Source organism: Argopecten irradians, chromosome 5 (assembly GCF_041381155.1).
Source record: "Argopecten irradians isolate NY chromosome 5, Ai_NY, whole genome shotgun sequence".
Lineage (NCBI taxonomy): Eukaryota > Metazoa > Mollusca > Bivalvia > Pectinida > Pectinidae > Argopecten > Argopecten irradians.
This window is the reverse complement of record NC_091138.1, coordinates 22,384,001-22,411,944: the sequence shown is the minus strand read 5'-3', so window position 1 is coordinate 22,411,944 and position 27,944 is coordinate 22,384,001. Positions and strand designations below refer to the sequence as shown.

General features: G+C 34.8%; 3 protein-coding genes across 3 annotated transcripts; all 3 read right to left on the bottom strand.

The window, feature by feature from the left end:
- Positions 1 to 4,893: 4,893 nt before the first annotated feature.
- On the bottom strand, positions 4,894 to 11,973 carry LOC138324327 (polypeptide N-acetylgalactosaminyltransferase 1-like). The gene is made up of 5 exons (XM_069269403.1): positions 11,822 to 11,973; positions 11,559 to 11,624; positions 7,259 to 7,486; positions 6,179 to 6,823; positions 4,894 to 5,824 (listed from the first exon to the last, which is right to left on the bottom strand). Exons 1-5 carry the CDS (start codon positions 11,971 to 11,973, stop codon positions 4,894 to 4,896), a joined length of 2,022 nt encoding a protein of 673 aa, XP_069125504.1.
- A 6,270-nt stretch (positions 11,974 to 18,243) lies between these two features.
- On the bottom strand, positions 18,244 to 20,603 carry LOC138324326 (polypeptide N-acetylgalactosaminyltransferase 1-like). Its single transcript, XM_069269402.1, has 3 exons — positions 20,503 to 20,603; positions 19,641 to 20,279; positions 18,244 to 19,177 (listed from the first exon to the last, which is right to left on the bottom strand). The coding sequence occupies exons 1-3, from the start codon at positions 20,601 to 20,603 to the stop codon at positions 18,244 to 18,246; spliced, it is 1,674 nt and encodes a 557-aa protein (XP_069125503.1).
- Positions 20,604 to 22,069: 1,466 nt separating this feature from the next.
- Positions 22,070 to 26,475, bottom strand: LOC138324325 (interferon-induced protein 44-like). Its single transcript, XM_069269401.1, has 8 exons — positions 26,444 to 26,475; positions 25,993 to 26,134; positions 24,903 to 25,374; positions 24,646 to 24,698; positions 24,076 to 24,387; positions 23,761 to 23,907; positions 23,178 to 23,349; positions 22,070 to 22,839 (listed from the first exon to the last, which is right to left on the bottom strand). The coding sequence occupies exons 1-8, from the start codon at positions 26,473 to 26,475 to the stop codon at positions 22,529 to 22,531; spliced, it is 1,641 nt and encodes a 546-aa protein (XP_069125502.1). The 3' UTR covers positions 22,070 to 22,528.
- Between the last annotated feature and the right edge of the window lie 1,469 nt (positions 26,476 to 27,944).

Here is a 27,944-nt window from a genome sequence, read left to right as displayed (position 1 = left end):
CGCTTTTATTAGGCCCATTACTCTGATATGGTAACACGTTTATAATATGTAATACAGCTGTATCGTGATAACATACTCGAAAGGCTTTTTTAACTAACTAATTCGGCACTATACTTGTGTAACGACATTTCGTATTCTGATGATGGTAATGCCAATTAACCCCAAAACGTTGTCGGGGGTATTTCTCACTATATATAGTACATATTGATATATTCGTAAGTAAGTACATAAAAGTGCGTAAAAATAAACTCTAACCTTCACGAGATAAAAAATATAATCTGAAGAAATGATTAAATAGACATCGTTTGTCTCAATATTAGACATTGCGCGGAGTGGTCATATTAGGCCAAAAATAATATGTCTGTTTAAGGTTACATTGGCAAAAAATAGGGTCGGTAGGGTACCCTTAAACAGACATATTATTTTTTTTGCCTTATAAGCATTATTGCTCACGAAGAAAGTTACTTGATATTTGGGATAACGTAGCGCTGGAGACGTTGCTTGATTGATAAGCCATTATATATTTTTGCAATATACATTACATAAATGATTATTTAATGCCACAAGACGCTTATTTGGTAACTTCCAGATCGTCTTGGCGAAAGACTTCGAAAATGGATTATTCAGCATGCCAACAGCACCCCAGATGACAAACCTACTTTAAAATTTACGACGCACGTAGGAGATCTTGGTTTCTTAAGACTTCCTACAGAATGGTCTTGCCAACGACAATAGCTCCTCTCTCAGTTCTGAATCACAAACAAGTAATGTTCAGTGCACTTTTGTTGCCAAATGTCTGTTTTCGTTAACCATCCTCAGTATATTCGAATTCGTAGACTCATTCCGTTGACACATCGCCGCGAAGCTTTATCCGACAATCAAAACGCGAATTCGGTGTGTGATCGGGGCATTAAAGTTAAATACGCTATACACTACACTGTACTGAAGTGAGGCCCTTGTTTGGGATCAGGCCCCGATATCTCGGAACAAAAGCACAGAAGTTAGAAGCGAAAGCCACTTCATATGTATCTCATGTAATGCTTTGTACTTAAATCTGTTTTTGACTGAAGTTTGTTTAGAGAATAATTTGGCTTGAAAAAGGATCATGAGATATATTAATAATTCACTTATTTGACTGAAGTCTGGCCATTAATTGTACACGACAAGTACGGTTGATATCTGTGCCGTAAGTTCATGTTTGAATATTGAGAACGAAAACAAAGTTATTTGGTGCATGTCTGAAAAATATGCACGAGACGTTTTTCAGTTGATGTCTGATGTTTGGTTGATCTCTGGATTTTGAGAACGAAAATTAAAAATTAGTTGCTGTGTGGACATTTTAGAAAATTAAGCACAAGAAACTATTTGGTTCGAGTTTTGGTATGTTCTGTACATGGCGTGGGATAATTGGCGTGACCGATAAGTTGACGCCAGCAGGCAGTTCTCTTGTTTCCTCGGAAACATAGACGAGGGAGGTGATGGATTTTCCCTTTTGACTTGTATTCACATCCCGATTGCCCATGAAAGACCTGTTGTGTTTGGACTAAACTGTGGTAGCAATAAATTTTATTGACCACACTTTTCCTTTGTGAGAGTTTGGAAGTATGCAGTAACTAAAGGTTGTTGCATGGCTTACGAGTAATAAGGGATATATTACACTCGAGCGAAACGAGGGGGTAATAAGTCCTGAGTGACGAGAACTCATGCAATAACTGACTTACTGCATGCTTCTTAATCTCGAACAAAAAGACAGGTTGATTGGAAAATGCACATCTTGCCATCGCTATACCCCACTCTCCTATTGTTCTCTGTTTTGATTTACCTGTACGTATTATACTTGAGAGCGCTTCTCAGTATTAGGGGTTCTAAGCTCAATGTTAATACATCATGATCAGTTCTTCTTCCATACTCGACAGTGTTATCCCGCGGTTGCTAGGGAAAAGATAACTGTGTCTTTAACCAGGGTAGGGAAAAGACAGTTCACAGCTCCTTGTCCATCGTAAGAAGCACAAGGATTTCGCCATATGTAGAAATAAAAACTTTGACTCTGCTAATTGCTGCATCAAAATATTTTAGGGGATATGTACAGTATGAAACAATTGGATTATTATCAAGCTCTGTTCAGCGATTGCAAGAAAAATAAGTAAATGAAAAAGAGAAATTGTCGGAAACTTTAGATGTAAGTATTTTATTGATAAAGTTGATCCTGTGCCTTTAATAGATAGAATGTATATATATCAATTCCAAGGCATATCATTTGTTGATATAAAGGTTCCTAAGGAGTTAACACTTTTCCTTACAATACGAAGTTGATATCATATGATAATTAATCGAAATAATAACTAATGAAGTTTATTTAAATAAATGTGATTGTCTTATTGCATTGTATTTTTAAAAAAAGTGTCAGCATTGGTTAGTTGGTCTATTGTTTAATCTAGATAATCATTAAAACAAGATGAGAAATGATTATCTCCCCTCTCTTACAGCATTTGTTTCCATGGCTGACTGCACACAATGGGGGATTCAGTCCCGTTCGTGGCCATGTAATCCTGATTGGTCTTGAAGGGGATTATGTTATGTTAAGGGGAATATGTTCTGTTAAGGGGAAAGTGTTATGTTAAGGGGAATATGTTATGTTAAGGGGAATATGTTATGTTAAGGATGTATTCTTCTGAGGTTTCAGTCCCGTTGAAGTCTTAAAGTCGACAGAGATCAAAGAAGTTATGAGATTTTCAAATATATTTTATCAATATCTGTAGCAAGTTGCAAGATGCAAATTTTGTCAAAAATTACATTTCTATTTTCAGTAGATTTTTTTATACAGGGATTTTAAGAAATGGCCCATTTGGCGGCCATTTTGAAATTGTGTCTTTTTCCTCTTTGAGTAGAGCCATAGTTTTACCATTTTTTACTGAAATTGTTTTTACTTAAATCATCACTGCACCAGCATTTTTAGCTTTATCGAGCTAATTTTTGCTGTTAATCTTTACTAGGTTCGTGGTTATTAAAATATTGAGCATTATTGCGTGAAGTGATACGCTTTTGTCACTTTATTTTTACATTTCATGGTAATTTGAGCACATTTATTTTTTACTCTAAAATACTGAAAAATAACACATATTCAAATAGGGCAAAAAGTAAGCACACTGACCCCCCATTTTTCTGCCTAATTTAGAAAGAACAACCCATTCCCTATTGATATGCAAAATATTAACAAAAGTTTAATACCACAACTGTATCTATAAAGGGTTAAATTTGGCAAAAATGGCTGAAAATAGTGTATTTTGTAGCTCAAATTTAAGGGGTAGGGGTAGCATATGTTGTTATTCTGAGAACAAATATGAGTCTTATTAATCAAAACTTGTATATTTTTAAAGAAGACTACAGGAAAATAAATTCTTCAAACTTCCATACATATCAAACATCTCATTAGGAAATTATGGCTTTAAACTCTGATGTATATGGTAAAAACGGCAAAAATCCAAAAAAATCTAAGATTTTGTCAACTTGGTATCTTTGAATGACAATAGCTCAAAAACAAGCACACCGACATATGTTTTTTTCTTCCATTTTCTTGTATGGTATGAACTCCTTTTTCCAAAAATCTATATGAGAAAAAAAGTTTAATACAAGAAAATTTTGACTTCTCAGAGGTGTACATCCTTAAGGGGATTATGTTATGTTAAGGGGATTATGTTATGTTAAGGGGAATATGTTATGTTAAGGGGATTGTGTTATGTTAAGGTGAATATGTTATGTTAAGGGGATTATGTTATGTTAAGGGTATTATGTTATGTTAAGGGGATTGTGGACTCAACTGTGGTTGGAAGATAATTTATTAACCACGCCTTTTTTGTGAGAGGTTATAGAAGTATGCAGTAATGTCTCCTCAAAAGTTTCGCTGTGAACGATATTACTTTCAATCACTAAAAGATATATACTTTTTTATTGATTTAAATCAGCATTTTGAATAATATTAACATAGTGTAGCTGTAGTTTGGAAATAATGTTTATTAGTAAAGGATATATCGGCACATTTTTTTCAAGTATAATGTGTGACTATGTGACTAGTGTTAATATGGTCAATGTTCTACAAGTATTCAGAAATATTAATGGAATTTACATAACCAGTGAAGGAGTTCTGAGGCCGAAGTAGGCAGTCCAAACAGGACCATTACAGAACAAGGGGGCACAATAAAATGTTTACTTACGGAACCTCACACGAGATTTAAAATTCGGAATTACTCATTTGCAATAAGAGTGATCAACGACTGGAACTCCTTACCTTCGGATATTGTGAATGTCGAGACAGTGAACAAATTCAAGACCCTCGTAAACACGTATTGGAAGAACTGTGACATTAAGTTTTACCCTAGCTGCTATTGAAGACATTGCTATAAACAGGCTCGAAAACAAAGGACATACTGGGTGTATAATAAGGTATAAAACTGGATGTGCTCAAGATTTCATTGGTTCAAGTTTTTGATTTTTTTTCTGTGTGTGTTAATGTTATTATTATTATGTACAGACTATAGATTTAGGTTGTCAAGAAGATTAACTTAATATAGACCGAAATCGGGTATCGGATATCGGATATAAAACTTTTGTAGCGAATTACATTGTATTTATTATAATAAGCTCGATTCAGTTACAAATAAGCATTAAATTGAGAAATACTAACATGATATACATTGATTTCACAGTGTTTAATTCCTATTTACAAGAATTTTTTTAATGTCAAACTAAGAACTCTGCCTTACTTCAATGTTTATGGAAATTAGCTGATTGAATTCTGAGAAAACGACTAAGGTCTCAGTTATGTGATACATTTTTACAAGCAGTTAACATATCAGGATGCTGCCTGTATAAAATATTTTAAGTCCAGTATGATAACTACTTTCCAGTGTCAGCTAGTCTATACATGAATTCCCATATGTCTCCAGCCGAATCGTTCATAGAGCTCGGTACTGCTAAAGGATTACCATTGAAGTCAGGTTTATTCACGCACAAATACTTTCCCTTTTCTGTCACAAACTGTATTTGCCCTTGGCGTCCAGAAGATGTAAACTTCCATTTTCCCTTCACCATGTTTACCAGTCCAGACTTACCAACACACCTGTTCACGCGAAGGTTCATGGTTTTGGTGTCTATATACACACAACTGTCTTCGTACATAAGTTGGTTGGTTTTGGTGAAGGTAAACGTATTGTAGGGCAGTATTCTGTGTACGAAACATTCATCTGTAAATATGACGCGGTTCCGGTTAACACTGAAACATTTCTGACTATTTACATGGGTTATTTCTCCAAATAGCATCGCGTCTTTACGAGGTACAACCTGATCAGGTAGAACGTTATTTAAGTACCACTGAAATGGCTTACAATTCAGCGTTCGTTTTAAGTGAATTCTTTTCTCAATAGATTTGACATCTTCTTGTGTAAGGATAGGCATTTTTGACATTACAGATTTGGTTACTCGGTAAAAAATATCTTTGTAATTTTCTAACCATATTTCTGCAACTCTCATTAAATTTTTGACGACGATCGTTTCGCGGTCCCCTTCGTAGCTGTAACCGGCTGTCTTTTTAAAAAGATGCCCCACCCTGGAGCAAGGAACCGTATACACGTGGCCAGCACATAACCAGTTCCGGAAGGAAATGTCAAAATGTTCTCCTCCCCAGATTTTTAAGTCCTCGTCAAACCCTCCAATTCTGAAAAAGTGAAGTCTTTTTACGACAATGGCATTTCCGACCAGAACAGGTGTCCAAAAAGGATCCGTAGGACTCTTCTTACGGAATTCCAACGGTAGCTTGAACCAGGAGTACCTGTTGATAAAAGGACTACGTTCATTATCGAGAAGATCAAATTCGATAAAGTTTTATCTTTCATTAGATTATGTCCCTAGGAAGTGTAACAAAAGGTATAAGAAAAATTCGAAACCGCATCAAGATTATTACGGTCTCCACGAAACAATATTAGAGAATTAAACATTTACCTTATCTTAGAAATGATAATTGAAATACACCTATTGGTTCAATGACCAAACTACAGTGATTATACATGTATATCTATACAATATATGCGTTTCTAATAAATGACAACCAATGATATAAATACATATCCAAGACATATACATATATAAATATTTTTTCAATAATATTGAATTTTCATAAACATACCGTAAATCCCATCCAAAACCGCCTCTAAAGGGAATCTCACCATACAATGTGTAGTATTCAATCGTTTCATCGGATATTATATCTACAACAGGTTGTAAAATAGCTGTCTGTTCTTCCATCAAAATTGCTAATAAAGGCTCGAGCCATTGAACATTGCATTCCATATGTGCATCAAAAAACACAAGAACTTCACCTGATGCAGATCGCGCTCCAATCATCCGTGATTTTATTAGACCTTCTCGTTTTTTGTTATGAATTATCTTGACATTCGATAGAAAAGAGACGTAAAGGTCAAGGTCGTCTTTGAGGTATGCTAATGTGCTATTGTCGTCCACCAGGATAATCTCGTGAATAAGATGTGAGGGTGACTTGTCTAAAATGCTATGTATATTCCGGAGAATTAGTTGGAGAGGTTCGTCACAGAATATGATTACCACGGAAACCGTTGGCATGGTGTTAACATCCGGGTAAGTGAGTGTGCTACAATCCTTGTGTCTAGTATCTGGGATGTCCCTGCGTACTGGGATCAGTTGATTGGCAGTATTGTTTACTTGGGTGATACGACTTGTGGATTCGGTGTTACGAGATACGATTTCTTGTAGAAGACTGTTAAGTTCTTCATCGATTTTTGATGATTTACCCTCTCTGAAAATGAAAATTCAAAGATATTTTCATATGACTTATCAATTATTATTCGACGATTGTATCTTCGCAGTAAATGTTGTTTTGTAAAAGATTAAAAATTGTCTGATTATACAGTAGTTAATCTTTTACGTACAATTACCATTTCATATCGCTTCTTATAATCTGACATAGATGTTTTGGTATTTCACCATAGTAAATACACAATTTGTAAATTACGTCAATGGATTTTTTTCGACGTTCCTGTAGTCTAATAAAGCCCAATACTGAACCATATATCTATTGTGCTGTATTTGGTTGTCTTTTAAAACCCAGTTGGTTTGGAATGTCCTCGTGACATCCAGAGTTATTGACTTTATTAACCTAAGTAGGCTGTAAGCATATAGCAAATAATAATATCCGTATTGTTAAACTTCCACATCATTATAGTCTACTTACCTTATTGTAGATATAATACCAGCATTTGTTAGGCCAATGGGATTATCAATAACATCAATAATGCTTCTCCGTGATTTTTTATCCACGTTTTCTCTTTCCTTATCAAATTGTCTCATTTTGTTTCGAATATCTTTGACATTTTTTTCGAAATCCTCACTCAATAAATACACCTGTTCTCGGAGACTCTCCATTTCAGTACATGCATGGTGAGAGTTTGGTGCAAAGTCTCTTGGTAAAAACGAAAGTAATATGATGGCTGTAGCAAGGAAAAACAACAAAAACATCAACAAGAGAAGAAAAATTCGGCTAGCAAACCTAGGAAACATTTTACAGCTCGAATGACACATGTACCTGCTTACGAATGTCGCGCGAGCATTCACATATTTAGCTTGAGGGGACAGCAAAATGAACAAGATTACTAAATGTAGACTGGATGTCATCTAGATCATTCACCTAGAGGAAGGATAGACGATTAGACTCATCTCTAAACACTGATGATCATTATAACAACAATATGACCTCTTTTTAGTTTTGTCGTTGTTTTGATATTAGTATACCTATTAAAGTAACCGTGCCGTAACCGAGCGAAAATTTTGACATGCTATTTTTTCTTCAGTGCGATCTTTTAAAAACCATCAGGTACAATGAATAGAACTGTGATGAACAGGCAAACATGTTTAATGACTCATATGAACATTAGTTACTACACATGATTTATGTATTGCAAAATTCTATGTTTTTTTTATGCCTTATGTGTGTATAGGTAAATACATTTTTATAGTTCGATTTGCAATACTATACATATATTCTTTTTATTATGGGTAAATAAGCACATGGGACACTTCTCTAATGATTTTTTGCTGCCAGTTATAGGGGTTATGCAATGGAATAAGTACATCACTGCTTGGCCATGTCTTCTAATTTGATTATCTTCCTGACAAGAATTTGAAATTGACTGGTTTGTGATGGTGGACAGCTAAGGTCATTTTATGACTCTCTCTCTCTTGTATACAATCAGCTGCATATGTTGCCTGCTATTAATATTTTGGGGAATGTGGTATGTTCATGGTTTCCTCATCGCAGTAGCAGGACTCTTGTCTATTTATAACCCGTCGTTAGGCAGGGAAAAAACGTTCATTGTTATACACTATGGTTTGTCTCAGCCAGAAGTCACAGGGGCGAAGTCTCAACTTACCAAAACGATGGATTGTCAAGAGAAAATAAACTTGAAGAGAATAGAATATTTTTCAAGAACACGCAACTGTAGCAGCAGGTGGATTTTGTGAATAAAATAGTTCTAATTTCGTCGCCATATATAATTCCACGATAATGATATTTTTATTTTATTCATTTATATACCATTCGTATCAATATACGATTTAGTAATTTACACAAGGATTGGAATTGGAAGGGTTTTATTATTCACATGTATTTTTTTTTATATTTGTTGATATTGTGCATGGGTACATTTTACATTTGTAATAAGACCGTTACGTATGTTAAAAATTACTTATTTACAGAGCCCTAGACTGACACACCTCACGAAATATTAATTCGTTTTATCGAAAAATTATTATTTCCTTTTATCGAAATTCTATTTCGTTTAAATCTAAATACTGTTTCGTTTTATAGAACCAGTACTTCATATAAAGTAACTATTGATATCACGCTTTTTGTATATGTGATTTATACCAAAATCCCTCTTGTTATCCTGGGTCCTTAGTTAAAACTAATCGATTGTTTTGTTTAATAGTGGGACACTTTTAATTTTCAACATTTAACATAAAAATATATCACACAATGACCGAATCAATTTCATTTTATGTTTGATATTTGATGTTTACTTGATAAGCTTATATATTCAAAGGTTGAAACATAATACCAAACTTTATATATAACGCACCATAATCGTTAAAACTTCAGGATAGTACATATCACATAAAATCTCTGTTTAATAATTAACAAAATAAATACATGTTGTATTAGCATGTTTCAACATATAATATTGTTTAGCACATATTTAAAAAAGACAGAAGACTTTTGCAATTTTTTTTTACATAAGATGGTAAACTTTTCCAGATATATGGACTTTGATATGCAAAATATCTCTTGAACATATTGTTTTAAAAGATGGCAAAATTACTGTAAATGCTATTTATTATGTTCTTTAGGGAATGATGGTGGAACTGTATTAACAGTTCCAAGTAGTATGTGTGGCGAATAGGCAAAAAGTGGGTTATAAAAATCGTCTTTTGATTTGTGAATATTATATGTAATAAGGGTTTAATTGCTCCCTCGGAGTCAAGAAAACGAAAAAAACATTATTTATTTCATTAGAATTCTACTTGGGAAATTTATGAATACAGACTGAAATCGTCTATAACCTTATCAACAATATACCTACACAAGTATTTATTTACAGTTTAACATTGGCAATGATTTTTCAACACAGACTTCAGCTATTATAGTTTTAAATGAATCATCTTCTTCATGTATGCATCTGAAATTATTTCAAAGTTGTAAACGGAAACTCGGTCAATCGTATGTTGAGCGAAAATATTTCCTCATATCTACTATTCAATGACTAAATTAAAGATTTCTTAAATATAAATTCTCATTTGTTTTCGTTGCTTTGTTTCTTTTTCAATTTTCTTAGAGTAGCCACACGCTATACTCGAAATGTCAATTTGGAAAACATTCTCATTTATACCATATGCATGCTTATCTATAATTTTCCCTCTGGTTGTGTGGTGTTGTAATAAAAAAAAAGTTGAAAGATGAAGTTGTTCCTCTTATGCTAAATGTTTGTGTTCCGGAATAAGCTTCTTTGTCCTTCTCTGAGGTTTCTCTTGATGGGGTCGATGTCTGCGACTCAAGATGGGTTCCACACACTTGCCACATAATCCGGGTGTGTTCCAATGGTAGCGCTTTATGTTGTAACTTAACTGTAGAGATATACTAAGGATCGTCGTATTAGTCTAACTATACTGTTAAATATTGTGTGTTACATCAATCTTTTGATAAAACCCTCAGTGCAGTATAATTAATGTGTCCTGAGATGTATAATTCATAGGTCCTAAGCTGTATAAAACACATGTCCTCATGCATCATAACTGGTATCTAGCTGTGTTTTTATACATATATTCCTCCAACATATTATTATTCATTTGGCTGTCAGCAGTTCCGTTTGTAATTTATGATTCATATCAAGCAGTTAATCAATTTGTCGATTTTTCCTCAAAGATTGCCTCTTAAGTTAAAGCGATAGTTTAATATATTACTGGGACACAAAAGAATACTATAATCTTTAATATTTGATATACACGTAAATAACATAACGTAAAAAAACAATTGCATTTTAATATTTAATTACAGGCAGCTAATTCCTTTCATTACCCGATAAGCTTATATTTTTAAAGAATACCAAACTTCTTTTACCCAAACCACAGATCAGACTGCTTGAATCCTATATTTCAATGTCTGTGCGGTGTAGGGGCCGCGGTAGCCGAGTGGTTAAGATGTCCCGACATATTACCACAAGCCCTCCACCTCTGGGATGCGGGTTCGAATCCCATGTGTGGCAGTTGCTGTTAATAGGACGTAAAGCTAAACAAACCAAACCTCTTCTTCCCCGAGATAAAAAAGTCCCATTTTCCTTTCAACACACCAGACTTATCCGTACACCTATTAATACGTAGTTAATGGGTTTCTTTGTCTATATATACACACATATCTTCGTAAAAAAGCTAGTTGAATTTTGTAAAAGTGAACGTATTAAATGGATTTGTCTTGTATTTCCAACACTCATATGTAAATGTGACATTGTTTTGGTCAACACTGAAACATTCATTACTTTCTACATGGGCTACGTCGCCAAATAACACGGCATCTTTACGAGGTACAACCGGATATGGTAGAACGTTACTTAGGTACCAATGAAATGGTCTACAATTCAGCCTTCGTTTTAATTGAAGTCTTTTCTCAATAGATATACTATCATCCTGTGTAAGGACAGGCATAATTGACTCTTTTGATCTGGTTACTCTATAGAATATATCTTTGTAGTCCTCTAACCATATCTCTGCGACTCTCATTAAATTTTTGGTAACGGTCGTATCTGGATCACCGTCGTAGCTATAACTGGCTTTTTTTATAAACGTGTCCCACTCTGGAACAAGGTACCGTATACACACGACCAACACAAAGCCAAGTCAGAAAGGACAAGTCAAATTGCTCTCCTCCCCAGATTTTGAGATCCTAGTCGAACCCCCTCGATTTTGAGGAAGTGGAGTCTCTTTACGGCAATGGCGCCTCCTCAGTCGGTCTCTCGTTTCGCAGTTCATTTGGAAGCTTGTACCATATATACCTATCAACAATAAATGTCATAATTAATATATAGACTATATATCTATATCTTTTAAAATATGAATATTACATTGTATTTGCTGATATTTGATATATATTTCATGATTTGATTATAAAATATTTATGTTTTTACAAATTCATTCATACCTATGAAGTTGGTGTTTTATGTTTTGAATTTGCGTGTGTTCATATACGTACCGTAAATTCCAGTCAAATCCTCCATTAAACTCACTTAACATCGCAGAATAGTTGAACGATTCAGGATCTATTTCATCTATAACAGGTTGTATAATGGCAGTTGGTTCCTCAATCAAAACTGCTAATAAAGGCTCGAGCCATTCGACTTGCATTCCACATGTGCATCAAAAAACACCAGAACTTCACCTGATGTCGGTCTCGCTCCAATCATCTGTGATTTTATAAGACCTTCTCGTTTATCGTTACGAATAACCTTGACATTCGGTAGAAAAGAGACGTAGAGGACAAGGTCGTCTTTGAAAGATATGCTGATGTGCTATTGTCGTCCACCAGGATAATCTCTCGAATAAGATCAGGGAGCGACCTGTCTATTATGCTATGGATAGTCCTATGGATAAATTGGAGAGGCTCGTCACAGAAAATGATCACCACGGAAACCGTTGGCATGGTGGTAACATCCGGGTAAGTGATTGTAGTACATTCCTTGTGTCTAGTATCTGGGATGTCCCTCCGTATTGAGAGCAGTTGATACGACTTGACGACTCGGCGTTACGAGATACAATTTCTTGTAGAAGACTGTTAAGTTCTTCATCGGTTATTGAAGATGGATCTTCTCTGATAAAGATAACATAAAGATATAGTAAATACTGGACCATTACATGGATGTGAACCATGTCTTATACAGCTCCGTAGTAACGTCGTGCGTCTCAAGGTGATGGAGCAAAGCCAGGCTGTTTTATAATAATTTTATAATATTCCACAAATTTTAATCATATGTGATAGCACAGGATACTTTTTACATACAAAGTGTGCACGTTTTTTTTAAGATATGATAATATTACTCTGGATTTACGAAACTAACATAAAAATAATGCCAGTTAGTAATGAGTCATGTGAAATCTTTATACCTTGGCCTCTACTTCTCTTTTCTGTCGAATGTCAAGGTTACTCGTAATGGAAACGTGAAGTTCTTATAAAATTGGAGTGAGATCGTCACACATGTTCAATGGCTCGATCCTTTACTGGCAGCTTTGCCAAGGAAAGTACGTCGACCAGTCGAGTTATAGCGAGTGTTTGAGATAATTATGTCAGAATGTCAATAAGTCTTGTTATAAGTCAATTTACCGGCATAAATGTATCAAGTAGTCATGTTATAACCCGGCTGGTCAACAAAAAAGTCGAATTAGAAAGTAAGTATATAAGAAGTACAGACGAAAAAAAGATGATTTGAAGAAAATTAAGATAACCAAACCTACTCTCCAGTCCGTACAAGAATACTGCCATATCCTTTTGGATTTTGTTATTTGTTTAAAACCGTAAAAATATTAGGTTACCAGGTACTGAAAGTAACGGTTTGCCTGTAATTAAAAAATACCAAATATTAAAGTGAGGTTACCCATGGGGCCGGATTTCATTGGTCAAATAATTACAATTTGCCGCTGAAGCCACAGCTGACCAATGGTATAAATAAAAACTACTGATCACGTGCTGAGCACGCATAATGCATAAGTGACCTATGGGTGGTCACTTGCGGGAAGATAAATAAAATAACTGTATGCGATAACCACTACCCTTATGCATCTCTGTCAAGGTAAAAAATAATTAGTCCTACATATTATACAAATTGTACATATACTATGTCGGATGCATCTTTCATAAAAACTTTAACATTTCGTACGTACAACTTATTATCTTGCACGTACAAATTAATTTCTTGGACGCACAATTTATTTAAGTACCTTAGAACTACGTAAAAGTGAAAATTGAAGTCAATATTTTTTAATTTCATTGGGGTATGAAAGAAATTTTGTTCGCGTAGCGGTTTCTCACAAAAGTTTGCAAACAAAATTTATTTCATACCCCGATGAAATTAAAAAATAGTGACTTCAATGCTTATAATTAATTTTCCAGGCTACTATAAAAAATGAAATACATTTACATGTACGATTCCATTGATTTTACAAGGGATTATTTTTGCCAAATCAATACGCAACGTAAATGTTTCTATTGTGACGTCACGTTAACGTCGGATTTCCGCGCCATTCCCGGATTTTTTTCATTGTGGAATGCAAAAAATGAATAGACCAATCAGAAAGCCAAAAACAAAGACAAATTAATTATTATCTTGTTAACGTACATTTGTACGTGTAACTAAGTATCTTGTGCGAACAACTTAGTGTCTTGTACTTAGATGTAATTATACTAAGTTGTACGTTCAAAATACTATCTAAAAGGTACAAGATACCAAGTTGTACATATAAGAATAATATGACTGAAGGCAATGTCTTAAAGGGCGCAGCCAGGTGTTTTAATATGAACCATGCACGGCATAGGAAGAGCGAAGCTCTACTTGTTTATTTTATTTTCTATTTCATGTAGAAGACATAATTTAGAAATAAAAGGACACACTTTTAAACTATAGACGTATATGATGTAATAATTGTCTAGCATAAACTCAAAGAAATGAACTCAAAGATTCGGATTTCTCTGTGAGTGGCGCGTATGCGAATCCTATGATTTCGCGCCATTTGTTGACGTTATGTGACGTCATGATTCCTTGTGCTCATCTTCGCCTCGGTGGATATTTTGACTGCATTCTATAGCTTTTAATTTTCAAAGTGTTATTATTATTATTTAAAAAATAATAAAACAAAATGTTAAATTACCCCTGTTATGCATTTGCATTATCTAAATATATATTTACTGGGGAGAGCAGTACCGGAGCAACGCACAACCTCCCCATATATATGAAAAAATGGCGGCCGCAAACTGAAGCTGTAAGTGTGTAGGATTGAATTTTGAAGATGGTGTTTTCTTATATTTTTGGTATATGTTACCTAAGAAGTGCTTTGCACTTCGTGCCCTGAAGGGCTGCGCCCTTATAATTATACATAGTGTCCTCATTACGCCGTCGTTGTTATTTCATTGAATATTAATATAAAAAAAAATAATTAGGTAAAAAAATGGATTTATCAGTAGATCTTTGGTTTGAAATAAGGAAAAACCTTTAAAGATAAGGTGACGTTTCATAACTAGTAGGCCATATCATACTACTGTTATATCAATCATGTATGATAATGTGTTTAATAAATATTTCGTTCGGACGCAAAATTGTATCAATCATGTATGATAATGTGTTTAATAAATATTTCGTTCGGACGCAAAATTGAAAGTATTCACACATTTAAAGTTATGTAGAAGTTGCGAGAAGTATTAGATTTATTACAAAATATCAAGAACATAACATTGTGTTTATATCATCTACATCCGTTCAATATATAAACAAAGTGTACCAAATTATACCCGAAGTATGTATTGAGCCACGAAGTTTGGTTTTATCCACCTGGTCTTAGGCGGAGCTAATCAAATGAAGTGATCGTGCGACGTACACCTGAGACCATCGTCGGTACCCACGCTAATTACTCCGCTGTAGCCGGTCCCACCCAGATCTAGAGCAGAACGTAGTGCAGAGCGTGGTGCCTTGGACCGAGGATGTGATGCACGTTTCTCTCTCGCTGGGCCATAGGCCGCATTTGTTACGGTATCATGAATATTTAATTTCTAATTTTTCAAATCATCTTTATATGATTGGTTTCAGAACACATTAATGCGAATCCAATCCAATTTCGTGTCTCAAAACATACTTCGGATATAATTTGCTACACTTTGTATTCATATATTGTAAGGATGAAAATTACTTACGTCCTTGATATTTTGAAATAAATATATATCTTAGCTTCAACATAACCTAAATATGTTATTAAGTTTTGTTACGTGTGTTCATTGTTTTATATAAGTTTTTTTCATTAAACATATTCGATATAATAAACTTAAACACGTCTCTGTGCTGGCTGACTTACCTGTATCTCCGGGATCAAGCATGTGCGTCTTCAGACCGACATATCGATTTGTATGTACGCTTGTTCATTGGTGGGCAATGCTATGAATATTTATTAGAACCGCTGCAAATGCAGGGGTAGTAAGCGAAAGTGCGACGTTCACGTAAACCTTGAACTTGAATCTGGGACCGAGGATATGTCTCTAAATCATCCAGCGTAAACCCACTTGCTTTCTACTAAATTTAAAAAAGTTCACGGTAATTCACTATTGCTTTCAATATAACGTAGTAATATATTAACTCACGGAGAATTGACCAATTGATCATGGAAAATCGCCAATTCAAAATCACACGCGAAAGAAAGTTGATTTACAGTCATGAAAACTTCTAAGGGGTTTTAGGACGTTCTGAAATGAAACAATTAAAGAAGGAGCACCAGTTTTGCGGTTATAAGGCCCTTCAGGGACAAGCAAAATATTCGACATTAAGGATGTACTCCTCTGAGAAGTCAAAATTTTCTTGTATTAAACTTTTTTTCTCATATAGATTTTTGGAAAGAGGAGTTCATACCATGAAAGAAAATGAAAGAAATAACATATGTCCGTGTGCTCGTTTTTGAGCTACTGTCACTGAAAGATACCTTGTTGACAAAATATTGGATTTTATGGGAATTTTGTCGTTTTGACCATATACACAAGATATTAAAGCCATAATTTCCTAATGAGGTGTTTGATATGTATTTATGTTTGTAGAATTTATTTTCCAGTAGTTTTCTTTTAAAATATACCAGTTTTGATCAAAAAGACTAATATTTTTTCTCAGAATAACAAGATATGCTACCCCTACCCCTTAATTTTGAGCTACAAAATGCACCATTTTCAGCCATTTTTGCCAAATCAAACCCTTTATAGAAAAAGTTCTGGTATTAAACTTTTGTTAATATTTTGCATATCAATAGGAAAAGGGTTGTTCTTTCAGAATCAGGCAGAAAAATGGGGGGTCCGTGTGCTTACTTTTTTGCCCCACTTGAATATTTGTTATTTTTCAGTATTTTAGTGTAAAAATTAAAAGTGCTCAAATTACCATTAAATGTAAAAATAAAGTGAAAACAGTGAATCATTTCATACATTAATGCTCAATATTTTAATTATCACGAACCAAGTAAAGATTTACAGCAAAAATTAGCTCAATACAGCTAAAAATGCTGGTGCAGTGATGATTTAAGTAAAAACAATTTCAGTAAAAAATGGTAAAACTGTGGCTCTACTTGACGCGAAAAAAGACAAAATTTCAAAGTGGCCGCCAAATGGGCCATTTCTTAAAATCCCCGTATAAAAAAATCTGCAAAAGTTAGAACTGTAATTTTTTGACAAAATTTGCAACTGGCAACTTGCTACAGATATTGATAAATTGTATTTGAAAATCTCATAACTTCTTTGATCTTTGTCGAAACGAGACTTCAACGGGACTGAAACCTCAGAAGAATACATCCTTAAGATAATTTAGGCTCAGCTTCATTTCGTATTTCATTCAGAACATCCGATTTTTCATGGTAATTTCTGAGGTAAAAGGTCCAATGCTTAGTTCTGCAATATTTCATATGTTTTCTTAATTCAAATTGATAAACTCAAGATTTACAGGAAAACACTGTAAGGATTTAATGTGGTAGTTAAACATACTCCAAAATGTCCCCATAGTTCATTTTTAGGTAAAAACAGTTCACTCAAATGTCCCTAGGTGAATTACCCTTAAATTCCATACTAAAATAAAAACATGCCAAAATTTTAAAGTTCAATTATTACATAAAACTAAAAGAATAGAAATGGGTATGTCTGCTTTTATTCAGCCTATTTTCGAGAAAATCAACAGTCATGAAAACTAATATTCAAGATTTATCAAGATATATTTACAGTCAGTGGTGAATTGACAGTAAAAGCCCCATTGATTTTAACTAAAGGCTACCCAACTTTATTTTTCGATAAACTGAGTATGTCACGTGCAATTTGGATTCACGGGGATGCATATATATGATGGTTTGCATCAGAAACTGTTAAGTGTATTCATTACAGTACCGATTGCGCCAGCGGACGGTCGAGGAACATGTATCAGAATAGGTTTTGACACATGCATACATGTTCTTGTGTAAATATAAATGTATCAAAGTTACCTTATCAATGTTAACATATAGCACTGTTATTATGAAAGCACTTACAACGAATTTTTGGCTGAGTTTTTTTTATTAAGTTGTAATATTTGTTAAACAAACTATGTTTGTAACGAAGTATATCGCTTGGTCCCCACAGATTTGTTATCACCATGTTTATTACTTTGTATATGCATGTATTTATAGGATCTCGAAATATTGATAGATTATCGAAAATATGCTATCTGAGCAACACGAAGAATTGCTTTAACAAAAAGATCAATCAATGTCTCTACAGCAATGTTCTACAGCAAAAACAACCCAGTCAACTCCTTTCCTTGATTTCTTTCATGCACTTTACACCTTTTCATGTACAATATCAAAAGTCTCATTTACATTTGATTCCTGAGTATGACATTATTTCGAGCTATGTTTTCTGTACTAAATATCAGCAAATCTATACATAAATGACCACACAGTACAGCCTGATCCAGAAGAAGAACAAGGAGTTGCTATGGGACCAGCTCTCTCCTCTACAACACCTGTCCCATCAGTCATATTTACGCAAAAATATCTTTTATCATCGGCTTCAAAGTGTATAATTCCTTCTTTCACTGGTGACGGAAACTTCCAAACACCGTCCACCACACGTGCTGTCTTATTGCACGTGCCCACGCGTAGTTCGTAGTCTGTATCATCGATATATACACATTTTTCTTTGTACAGAAATTTGTTGTTTTTCGTGAAAGTGAACGTATTTTGCGGTAATATGCTATGTATATTGCATTCTTTTGTATAGCCTACAATATCTCCGTGCACCTCTAAGCACCTTTGACTTCCCCAATGGCTGATCTCTCCAAATACCAGGGCGTCTCTATGGGGAAAAATCTGGTCAGGGAAAACATTGTCCAAGTACCACTGAAACGGTCTACATTTCAATGTTTGCTTCAGTTGAATTCTCTCTGCAATAGATTTATTATCATGTTTTGTAAGTTTGGGCATTTTTGGCGTTGCTGCTATCGTTACCCTGTAAAAGATGTTCTTGTACTCCTCTAGCCAAATTTCTGCCACTTTCATCAGATTTCTGATAATGACTTCCACTCGGTCACCGTCAAAGCTATATCCTGCATACTTTTTGAACAAATGCCCCACCCTGCTGCAAGGCACAGTATACACATGACCAGAACATAACCAGTTCCGGAATGACAAATCGAAATGTTCCCCTCCCCAGATTTTGAGATCCTCGTAGAACCCTCCAATTCTAAAGAAGTGTAGTCTCCTAACTGCGATGGCGTTGCCCATGAGAACTGGAGTCCAAAAATGTCCTGTCTTGTCTGATGGCTTGAATTGTAAAGGAACTTTAAAACTCGAATAACTGTAAAACAAGCAAACAAACAATTGCAGTAAATAAATTGTACATTAGTTGACTAGCGACACTAATGACCAAGAAAATATCATAATATGCAGTCGGAGGAATTACATTATATACTTTCGCTTATTCACAGCATTTTCTATGGACTGGTGTGATAATTGATGCACGTTTATTGCAGTTACAGTACTAGTAATATTGTGTTCTTTGTTTCAATGCCATGGACCAGACCAAGTCTTCCCAACGGGAAGGCATGGGACAATGGTGTACCGCTGTATTTTCAGTGGGTGCTGCGATAAGTTATCGGAGGGAATGATGATATGATTGCATAAAAATATATTTCCTGCTTATATGTAAACTTACCTGTATAAATGTCATTTTTCTATTTACGGTATCGTTTCCATTTATGTTTATTAATGTATCACTTACAGGGCTATTTAGATAAATGTGGTAACACGACAGTACTTACCGTAAATCCCAGCTAAAACCTCCTCTAATATCAATGCCTGTATTCATTGAGTAGTATTCCAGAGTTTGGTCTGATATAATATCAATTCGAGGCTGTAAAATGGCTGTCGGTTCTTCCATCAAAATAGTTAATAAAGGTTCAAGCCATTGAATATTACATTCCATATGTGCATCAAAAAACACCAGAACATCACCTGATGCCGATCTCGCTCCAGTCATTCGTGATTTTATGAGACCTTCTCGTTTTTGGTTATGAATAACCTTGACATTCGGTAGAAAAGAGACGTAGAGGTCAAGGTCGTCTTTCAGATATTCTAATGTGCTATTGTCATCCACCAGGATAATCTCTAGGATAAGAGCCGGGGGCGACTTGTCAAGGATGCTGTGGATGTTTCTGAGGATGAGTTGGAGGGGTTCGTCATGAAATATAATCACCACGGAAACAGTTGGCATGGTGGTAACATCCGGGTAAGTGATTCTACGACAGTCCATGTATCTGGTATCTGGGATGTTCCTTCGGATGGGGCTCAGTTCAATGGCAGAATTGTTTAACGGGAAAGGGTATATTACCGATTCTGAATTTCGTGATAAAATTACTTTCAGCAGATTGTCTAAGTCTTCGTTCCTCTTGAGTAGTTTACTGAAATATCAATACTGTTCTTTACCGTTTTATTCAAAGTGAACGCTACTGTAACTTTAGAAATAGGTCAACTTGGCACTAGTTGCGAAAACGATATCTAAGTTTTGGTGCCTTTAATTAATAAATATATAACTGATATTAACTTTATACATAGAAAGCAAGCTTTATAGTTGTATTACAGAAAATCTAGTTACAATGCAAAACAAATAAAATGATAACTTACCTGTATTTAAAAGCTATCTGTTGCTCTGTATTCCTTCTAGAGTTTTTGTTATCAGAGGAGGCTCGATTGCCTTGTCTGGTCCTGTTATTTATATGGGCCATCCTGGTATTTAAATCCTGTATATTCCTACGGAGTTTGTCGTTCATGCAATCGATCTTTTTCTGAAGGTTTGCGCACTCGACATGATGGGAAGCAATGGCGACATGGTCGACGTTTGGAAGGGATGAAAATGATAAAATGATAGTACAAAAGAACATCATTAGGAAAATTCCAAATAATACCACAATATTGCTCATGAATTGAGCACACATTTTGTACAATTTACGCTGTCGATGTGATATTTCATATACGGTATGTCAGTTGTAGATATATTTACCTTGCGGGGAATACTATGAAGCGATATATGTGTTGGGAATTACCACGTTACCGATAGTAGGTATATTTACTGTGATCACTATGTACTGTAAACCTAAAAAGACGTGTAAACTGCTGCATTATCAGTTGTTTATTAAATAGTACACGAATATGATTGCTAAAATTAGATTGTTTTAATATTTTCAAAAACAACTTTTAAAATATTATCAAAATGATAGCTGAATTATGTACTTCTTTTGGCGCTGGTGAATCATTTTTTTTAAATCAGTCAGATAAGTACCACATACTATATGACCATATTATAACTTTTACAAACCATGTATCGTAACCCACAAGAATACCCAAGTTGCTGGAACGAAGCTTGCGGTCTGAGGATGTGATCATGCTAGGTATGACTGGTGGCATGTAGTCAATATGTCCAACTTTGCAGTTAACACGATATAAACAATTTTAAAGTATTCAAATATTCGCTGTTGGTTATGTGTATCTGACCGCATTCAAATTTTATAAAATTACATTATATTTTTTAATTTCTGAAAATGGTAGATAAAAGACACTTTTTAATCATCTTGATCTTTTTAGGCATAACCTCACTGAATACAATGCCACACGATAATTATTAATTCAATTTCGTAAATGTACGATAAAACGTTAATTTCATCTTTGTATGTGCCGTTCCTGAGGTGCACATAATCAGGTCATAGATTAATTAAAAGTGTTGACATTATTGATGATTTTGTCACCTTCTCTACCCCAGATAAGCTTGTATATACCACATAGATTTTATACCAATTACTGTTTGGAAGACCTTCCTTTCTCTTTCCGACTGATATTTTAAAACTTTACCTTCTTCTAGCATTCACGGCAGTGAACTTTCGCAATTATGAGCAGAGAATGATTCTTGGTAAACGTGTTTGGCTAGGTGCAAACTTTATTTAATTTTCAAAATGTCATACCCAAACATCCTGCAAGTAGAGTGGCATAATAATTATCATATAGGCTCGATTTGCTGTCCGATCCAAATTTATTTGATTTGGTGTTATATTTTGAAATGACGACATGACCATGCAGGTAAAGAAACGACAGTCGTTAAAATGCACAGAAACAACATTGATTCTTCACCTTTTCGTACACTAGGATTAACGATAATTTCACATAGTAAACGATGATTTTACATTTGAAACATGAAACTTCTAAGCTCTGGACTATTTCAGTCATGTAAAACTAACACTGATATAATACTAAAATATGGCGAAATATTTTTATTCACGAACGCATGAATACTGCATAAGGTTTTCAATTTCAAGGATGACAAACAGACTTGGTTTTAAATATGACGCAGTCGATCTAAGCTATATGTATTGCATTATTAGGCATTTCGGTATAAACATCCACATTTTGCATGTCTGTACATATATATCACAAAGTATTTGTTTTCAGTTTATATATTTTAGATATGGTTTACATCACCAACTCTCCAGTATCACCTCGAGACCAGCACGCGATGTTGTCATGCTATCGTCCAGCAATACATCTAATCCCAGTCTAATGTGCAAAAGCAGTTCACTAACACACTATCGATTCGGGTGTTTATTACAATACTGTGAGAAGTCAGGTTATGTAAATATTAACCAATGGAAGAAAGCACATCTCATTCTTTCATCTGCGTCTGAGCTATTTTCTCAGCCTCGATTTGGTCGAGTTGATTGTAGAGATAGTCATCTGAGAAATGAAGGACCTGTCGCAGGCATAACAGAGACAAGATATTTACATCCTGATCTAGTTCTACTTCACACTCATAGTTTTTGACTGGAAGTATGTGTGACCTCGGTAGGCCCATCACCATAGCAACTCTGTCCACGCACTCCTTTACGGTGGGACTGACGAACACGTCGCTGATTTCATCAGTTACTAATTCACAAATACGGTCTATCTTGGTGAGTAACACCACTTGTGGGATAGCTGAAAGAGACAACACACATGACGTAGAAGAAATGAATAAAGAGGATTATATAGAATATCAAACTTAGAGATGAAGCTTTTATATAACTATTCCATGCAATCTTAAATTTCGAGTCATCGGTGTTCTAGGAGATGAGGCCTTCTCTACACCACTTCATTTTTGATACAATAAAATCTACGATGAAATCAGTTCGAAATACGATTTGATGACGAAAACACACTCATAAGCCACACAATGAACTGTCGAAATACTTGCAAAAGGAAACTCTTGAGGTGATCAATTTTGTCAAACAAGACACCATTAATGGTTAACATTTATATTTTGTTTATTAACTTACACCTTTGATTCATTTTAGTCTGCATATTCTTGATTCTCTCCAAAACTTTCTCGGAAATGACATCAACAGTGCTACTGTCCACCACAAAAGCCACACAATGGATACGGTCCCCCAAGCCCGGTCCCTTAACGAACCCCATCACTTCAGGAGATAGCGGTACAGCCGGGTTGAACTGAAACGAAGAAAACTATTTGATATATTTTTGAGGACATAATATGCGTTCCTTTTGCAGATTCGTATCACCTAATTCAACGCGTTGAGGTATTTCCAATATGGCGGCATCAATATGAAAAATACGCTTCGAATACAAAAACTAGTCATTTTGTTACTTAATAGCATTGCGGATTAAAAAACAATGCGTAAAAATTTCAAAATGCATTTGAGCACATCAAATTTCGAAGAATATAAAACTATTATCTCTTTCATCAAAATTACGACGACAAATAAATACATCGGATCCGCGGTCTTAGATCCCAGTGGCACAGGTCAAGAAATGAACCACTTGTACCTTTTCGGTTTAGTTGGATCGTACGGAAAAATTACTAACCGTCCTTATCGATAAATTTACAAAAGCGAATCATACTTGGAATCTGTCCGGAACATGACCATCCAAAAGATAACATATCTCGTGATCATCCAATCCCTGGTCTTCTTCTAAGCCACGTGTATCACACAACCGGAAGTTGAGGGGTCTACCAGCGTACCCATCTCGAATCTGGTACATCCGATACTGCAATTACAAATACACCAAAACGAGAAGAAGTTATTCTGGAATACGTGCATCTACAATAAAACATCTTACTCAACGTTTATTTTGTTTTCAATGTTTTTTTCTTTATTTATATCAATATGTAGATAGTAGTTGTTATATAATGTTTTACTTCACTCATTTACATACCGTTGTGGTTAGACTGTGTTCAGCACTCCCTGCGTTTGCTTGACCGCTGATATGTCCTCTGAATATCGAGTTTATTGTATTAAAGAAACTTGATTTGCCTGAGCCGACCTGCCCTACCATAAGAATCCTGGTTTGTTGTAAACCTAACCCTGGAAGGGGTTTATAGGTTTCAATGGATTCCTTCAGCTCCTTCAGAAACTGGACACAAAAATAAATTAATGAAACAAACCTCAACCACATTCGTCCCCCCGTAGAAAACGTCATTGCCGTCGGATTTCGGGATAATGAACTGGTCTGAGACTTATTCTTTTGCTAAGCCAATCAACAATGACGTAAACTTGTATTTGTATAAGGTTATGTGTGATTGTGTAGACTTAAGATTGCGTCATGATCTCATGACCTCTTGTAAATATAGACAATAGATGATGTATTTCATATGAATGAAGTTTGAAAGAGAATACTTGACAAATGGATGATATTTAAAACAGCATAAAAGTAAATGTCTGGAAGGTAAACATTGCAATAAAATGAGTTTGGACAGGAACAAAGCACGATCAAGGTCACACCTACTCTCGGATTCCACTCGATATTCCGAACCCATGGCCGCTGGAGCATCTTCAACTCTAAAATGGACAGATAATGATTTTGTAACTAGTCTACTGTTATCTACTTCTGATTATTTCAATTATTCGAGTCAATCAGGGCTAAATATTCATATTGACAAACAATGGAATTATATCAAGAACCATTCCATGCGAAAACCATACATTCTTTATGAAATATATAAAGTCTTGGGATACCTATGCATTCAAGTTTATTTCAAAAACTCGAGACATATTCCTGCAAATTACCTTCAACAGAATAGACCTCTAGATCCAGCACCTGCATATGCCCGTTCATCACAGAACTGCAACTCTGTCCCTGCATGTCGTAATAACTACCAAAATTTGTAGTGCCGTTCAATGGTAATACATTGCCACTTTTGTTCACGGCACCAGTAAACGTCCTCAGATCGTGCCCATTGTTTCCTCCAAACGTCGGGCCATAGTTAGAATGACCATATATACCACTGTCGGTGCTAGGCAATTTGGAGAACTTCTGTGGCTGACAAGTTCCATTGTGTCTGAGTCTGAACAGGAAGGCCTTGTCGTCTGTTGTGTATGTGTTATTTGAGTGCCAGCTGGCGGAGGTATAACCACCATACACAGACCCGTTTGTGTTATACAGAACAGTAATAGTTGGTCCTTTATTGTTGCAGAGAGTATGGAAGGTTTGAGCCGAACACCCATCTCGGGAAGCCTGAAATTGGTACAAACCTGCATGGTTATTTAGATCAGAACTTGTCTTAAATATGAATGTGTCTATAAATTCGTTATCCCAAACATTAAGAGTACGAGCAGCAAATGATGGTTTTTAATCTGGTATTCGATACCAGTAATAATTTAATTTCATATGTTACATTTATTTCTATTGATAAAATCTGTTATTTTTTCAGACTGAAAGGGTGGAAGTATTAAGAAGTCATCTATACTGAACGTTTTGGCGGAAAATCTTAAAATCGACACAGTCATTGGCCAAACTATTGGTTAAGATATCAATGCGCAAACCGAATATGTATACATGGAACTGGAAAAAAAATAAGTAAAAGCACGGAAATTAATGCCTAATTAGTAGCTCATTGAGTCTTCAAATTAAATCATAAGCAGCATTCTCAATATATTTTGGGTTTATGAAGTCATAGACAAAATATCCTTCCGGTTATTTTTTGTCTATGACTTCATAAACCAAAAGGATATGGAGAATAATGCTCCATTAGGTCTACGACTTTGTGACAATTTCAGACCTATTTAAGAATCTTGTTTTAGGTTTTTATTTATGAAATACTTAATTGTTATAAAATAAATAAAGATTAAATACTTTAAACAGAAGAATGAATCGTTTTCGTTGGTTAGCGTCAATCCATCTATGAAGTTGTTCCCTAAATTGGTCAGTCAAACTGGTCCCCATGGCGATATCCACGTTTAGACCTGATTTGGAGAGAGATGTCCTTGCTATTAACCTAAAATAAGAACAAAAAAAGGTTGTCAATGTTTATTACCAGTGACCATTTTATACATAATAAATGGAGTATATTGTTTATATACAATTCTAGGTAGTACAAATTCTATTAATCAATGACTATATGAACCCATTTTTAAGTGAACTTAAATATTAATATCAGTATAAACCTACCAATGTTCTGCTAAAGTTCGTCTCCCGGACTTATACCTTTGGAGCAGACAATCCTTCATAGAATTCATATAGAAAGCATCAGTCCCGTGTAGTGCAGACGACACCTCCTCAGCCACTGTGGCAGCTGGCGACTAACTGAGTCACCGTAAGGCCATCAGTAAGGGCCATCACCATTAGCAGTCGTACCTTTTATAACCATTTTGTCAACCTTACCACTGAAGTGCATTTTGTTCCTGAGGAAGAGCCGGGAAAGTCAAGGTGCAGGTTCGCTGATATTTGAGATGGTATGCTTTTTTTCTTTGTAAAATCACCGAGATTCAAAAATCGATCATATGTAAATGGTATGAATACAAACTAATATCAAGTGATTTTAATTCATTGTTAGCCATTCAGGCACCGAAAATAATGTTACTGTAATACATGAAATTTTCGCTGTAACGAACCTTTTATCGTTTTCTCAAATTTTCAAAAATTGGTTTTAAAAGCGCATTCAAACATAAAACAATATCTCAATATTATACAGTATGATATTTTGTCTACCCAAATAAACGTATGTGTTATAATTGTATGCTATGTAAGTAATAATCGGATGTATTTTTTACAGAATGACTGCTACGTTATTCTTCGTTTTCAGATTTTAAATAATTTTAAAGTTGGGTAGACTACGCTAAAACATGGAAAATTGATAAAGTAGTCATAACATTAATCAAGCCAATTAGTGGTCATATAATCCGTTTATTACTTTAACCTGTGCTATTCAATTGGTATCAACATATAACAGTCTTCAAATTAAAGAAGTCAAAACAACTACGATCTGCCAGCTACATTTGTAGCTGTCATAAACAATAGAGGATGCCTACCTGTATTTTCTTCATACATAACTTTATATCCTCTTTTTATTTTATATATGTATTTATCTATGTCTTTATTATTATTATTATTTGCTTTATTTATGCTACTTTTTATTATTAATTCTGTGTATTTCTGTTGAAAATGGAAGTTATGATGTCCGCGAGCTTAAACAATATTTTATTGTTAAAGGGCCACTACCTTTCCGAAACGGCTTTTAATTTTTGAAATAGGAATGTAAAACGAGATCAATAATTTTGTAGAGTCGCAGAAGTTATTAGCTATACGTTTACTAGCACACTTATCATCATCATCAGAACTGTTTAATTAGAATAAATAAAATGTTAATTTTCATAACGCGGGTCGTTTTATGTTTCCCGCCGTCGTCCTAAATGCCGCGCGGTAGTTGACTATCACTGCGCCAGACGGCAAAACAGCGAAAAGAATCTCCACTGTTATCGTACATTAGACAGGAAATTTTGCATATGTTTGGTGTTGTAACCTCATCTTAAGCCTTCGATATATATTTTCTTTTGTTATTAATGTTTTTTAAGAAACCTTTAAATTTTGCTCCGGAAAGGTAGTGGGCCTTTAAATCAAAACGAAGTGTAATAACTGAATGACAGACCTATACAGTTGCGGTAAGGTTGTTTTTATTTTTTGAATGGATTATTTTCAATATTATTAAATATTTAGCGAATGGTTTTGCAAATGATTAATTACAATACTCGGCTCCATATGTAATCAATCTTTCTTCGTGTAACACAATAGAGAACAAATTATGTTCC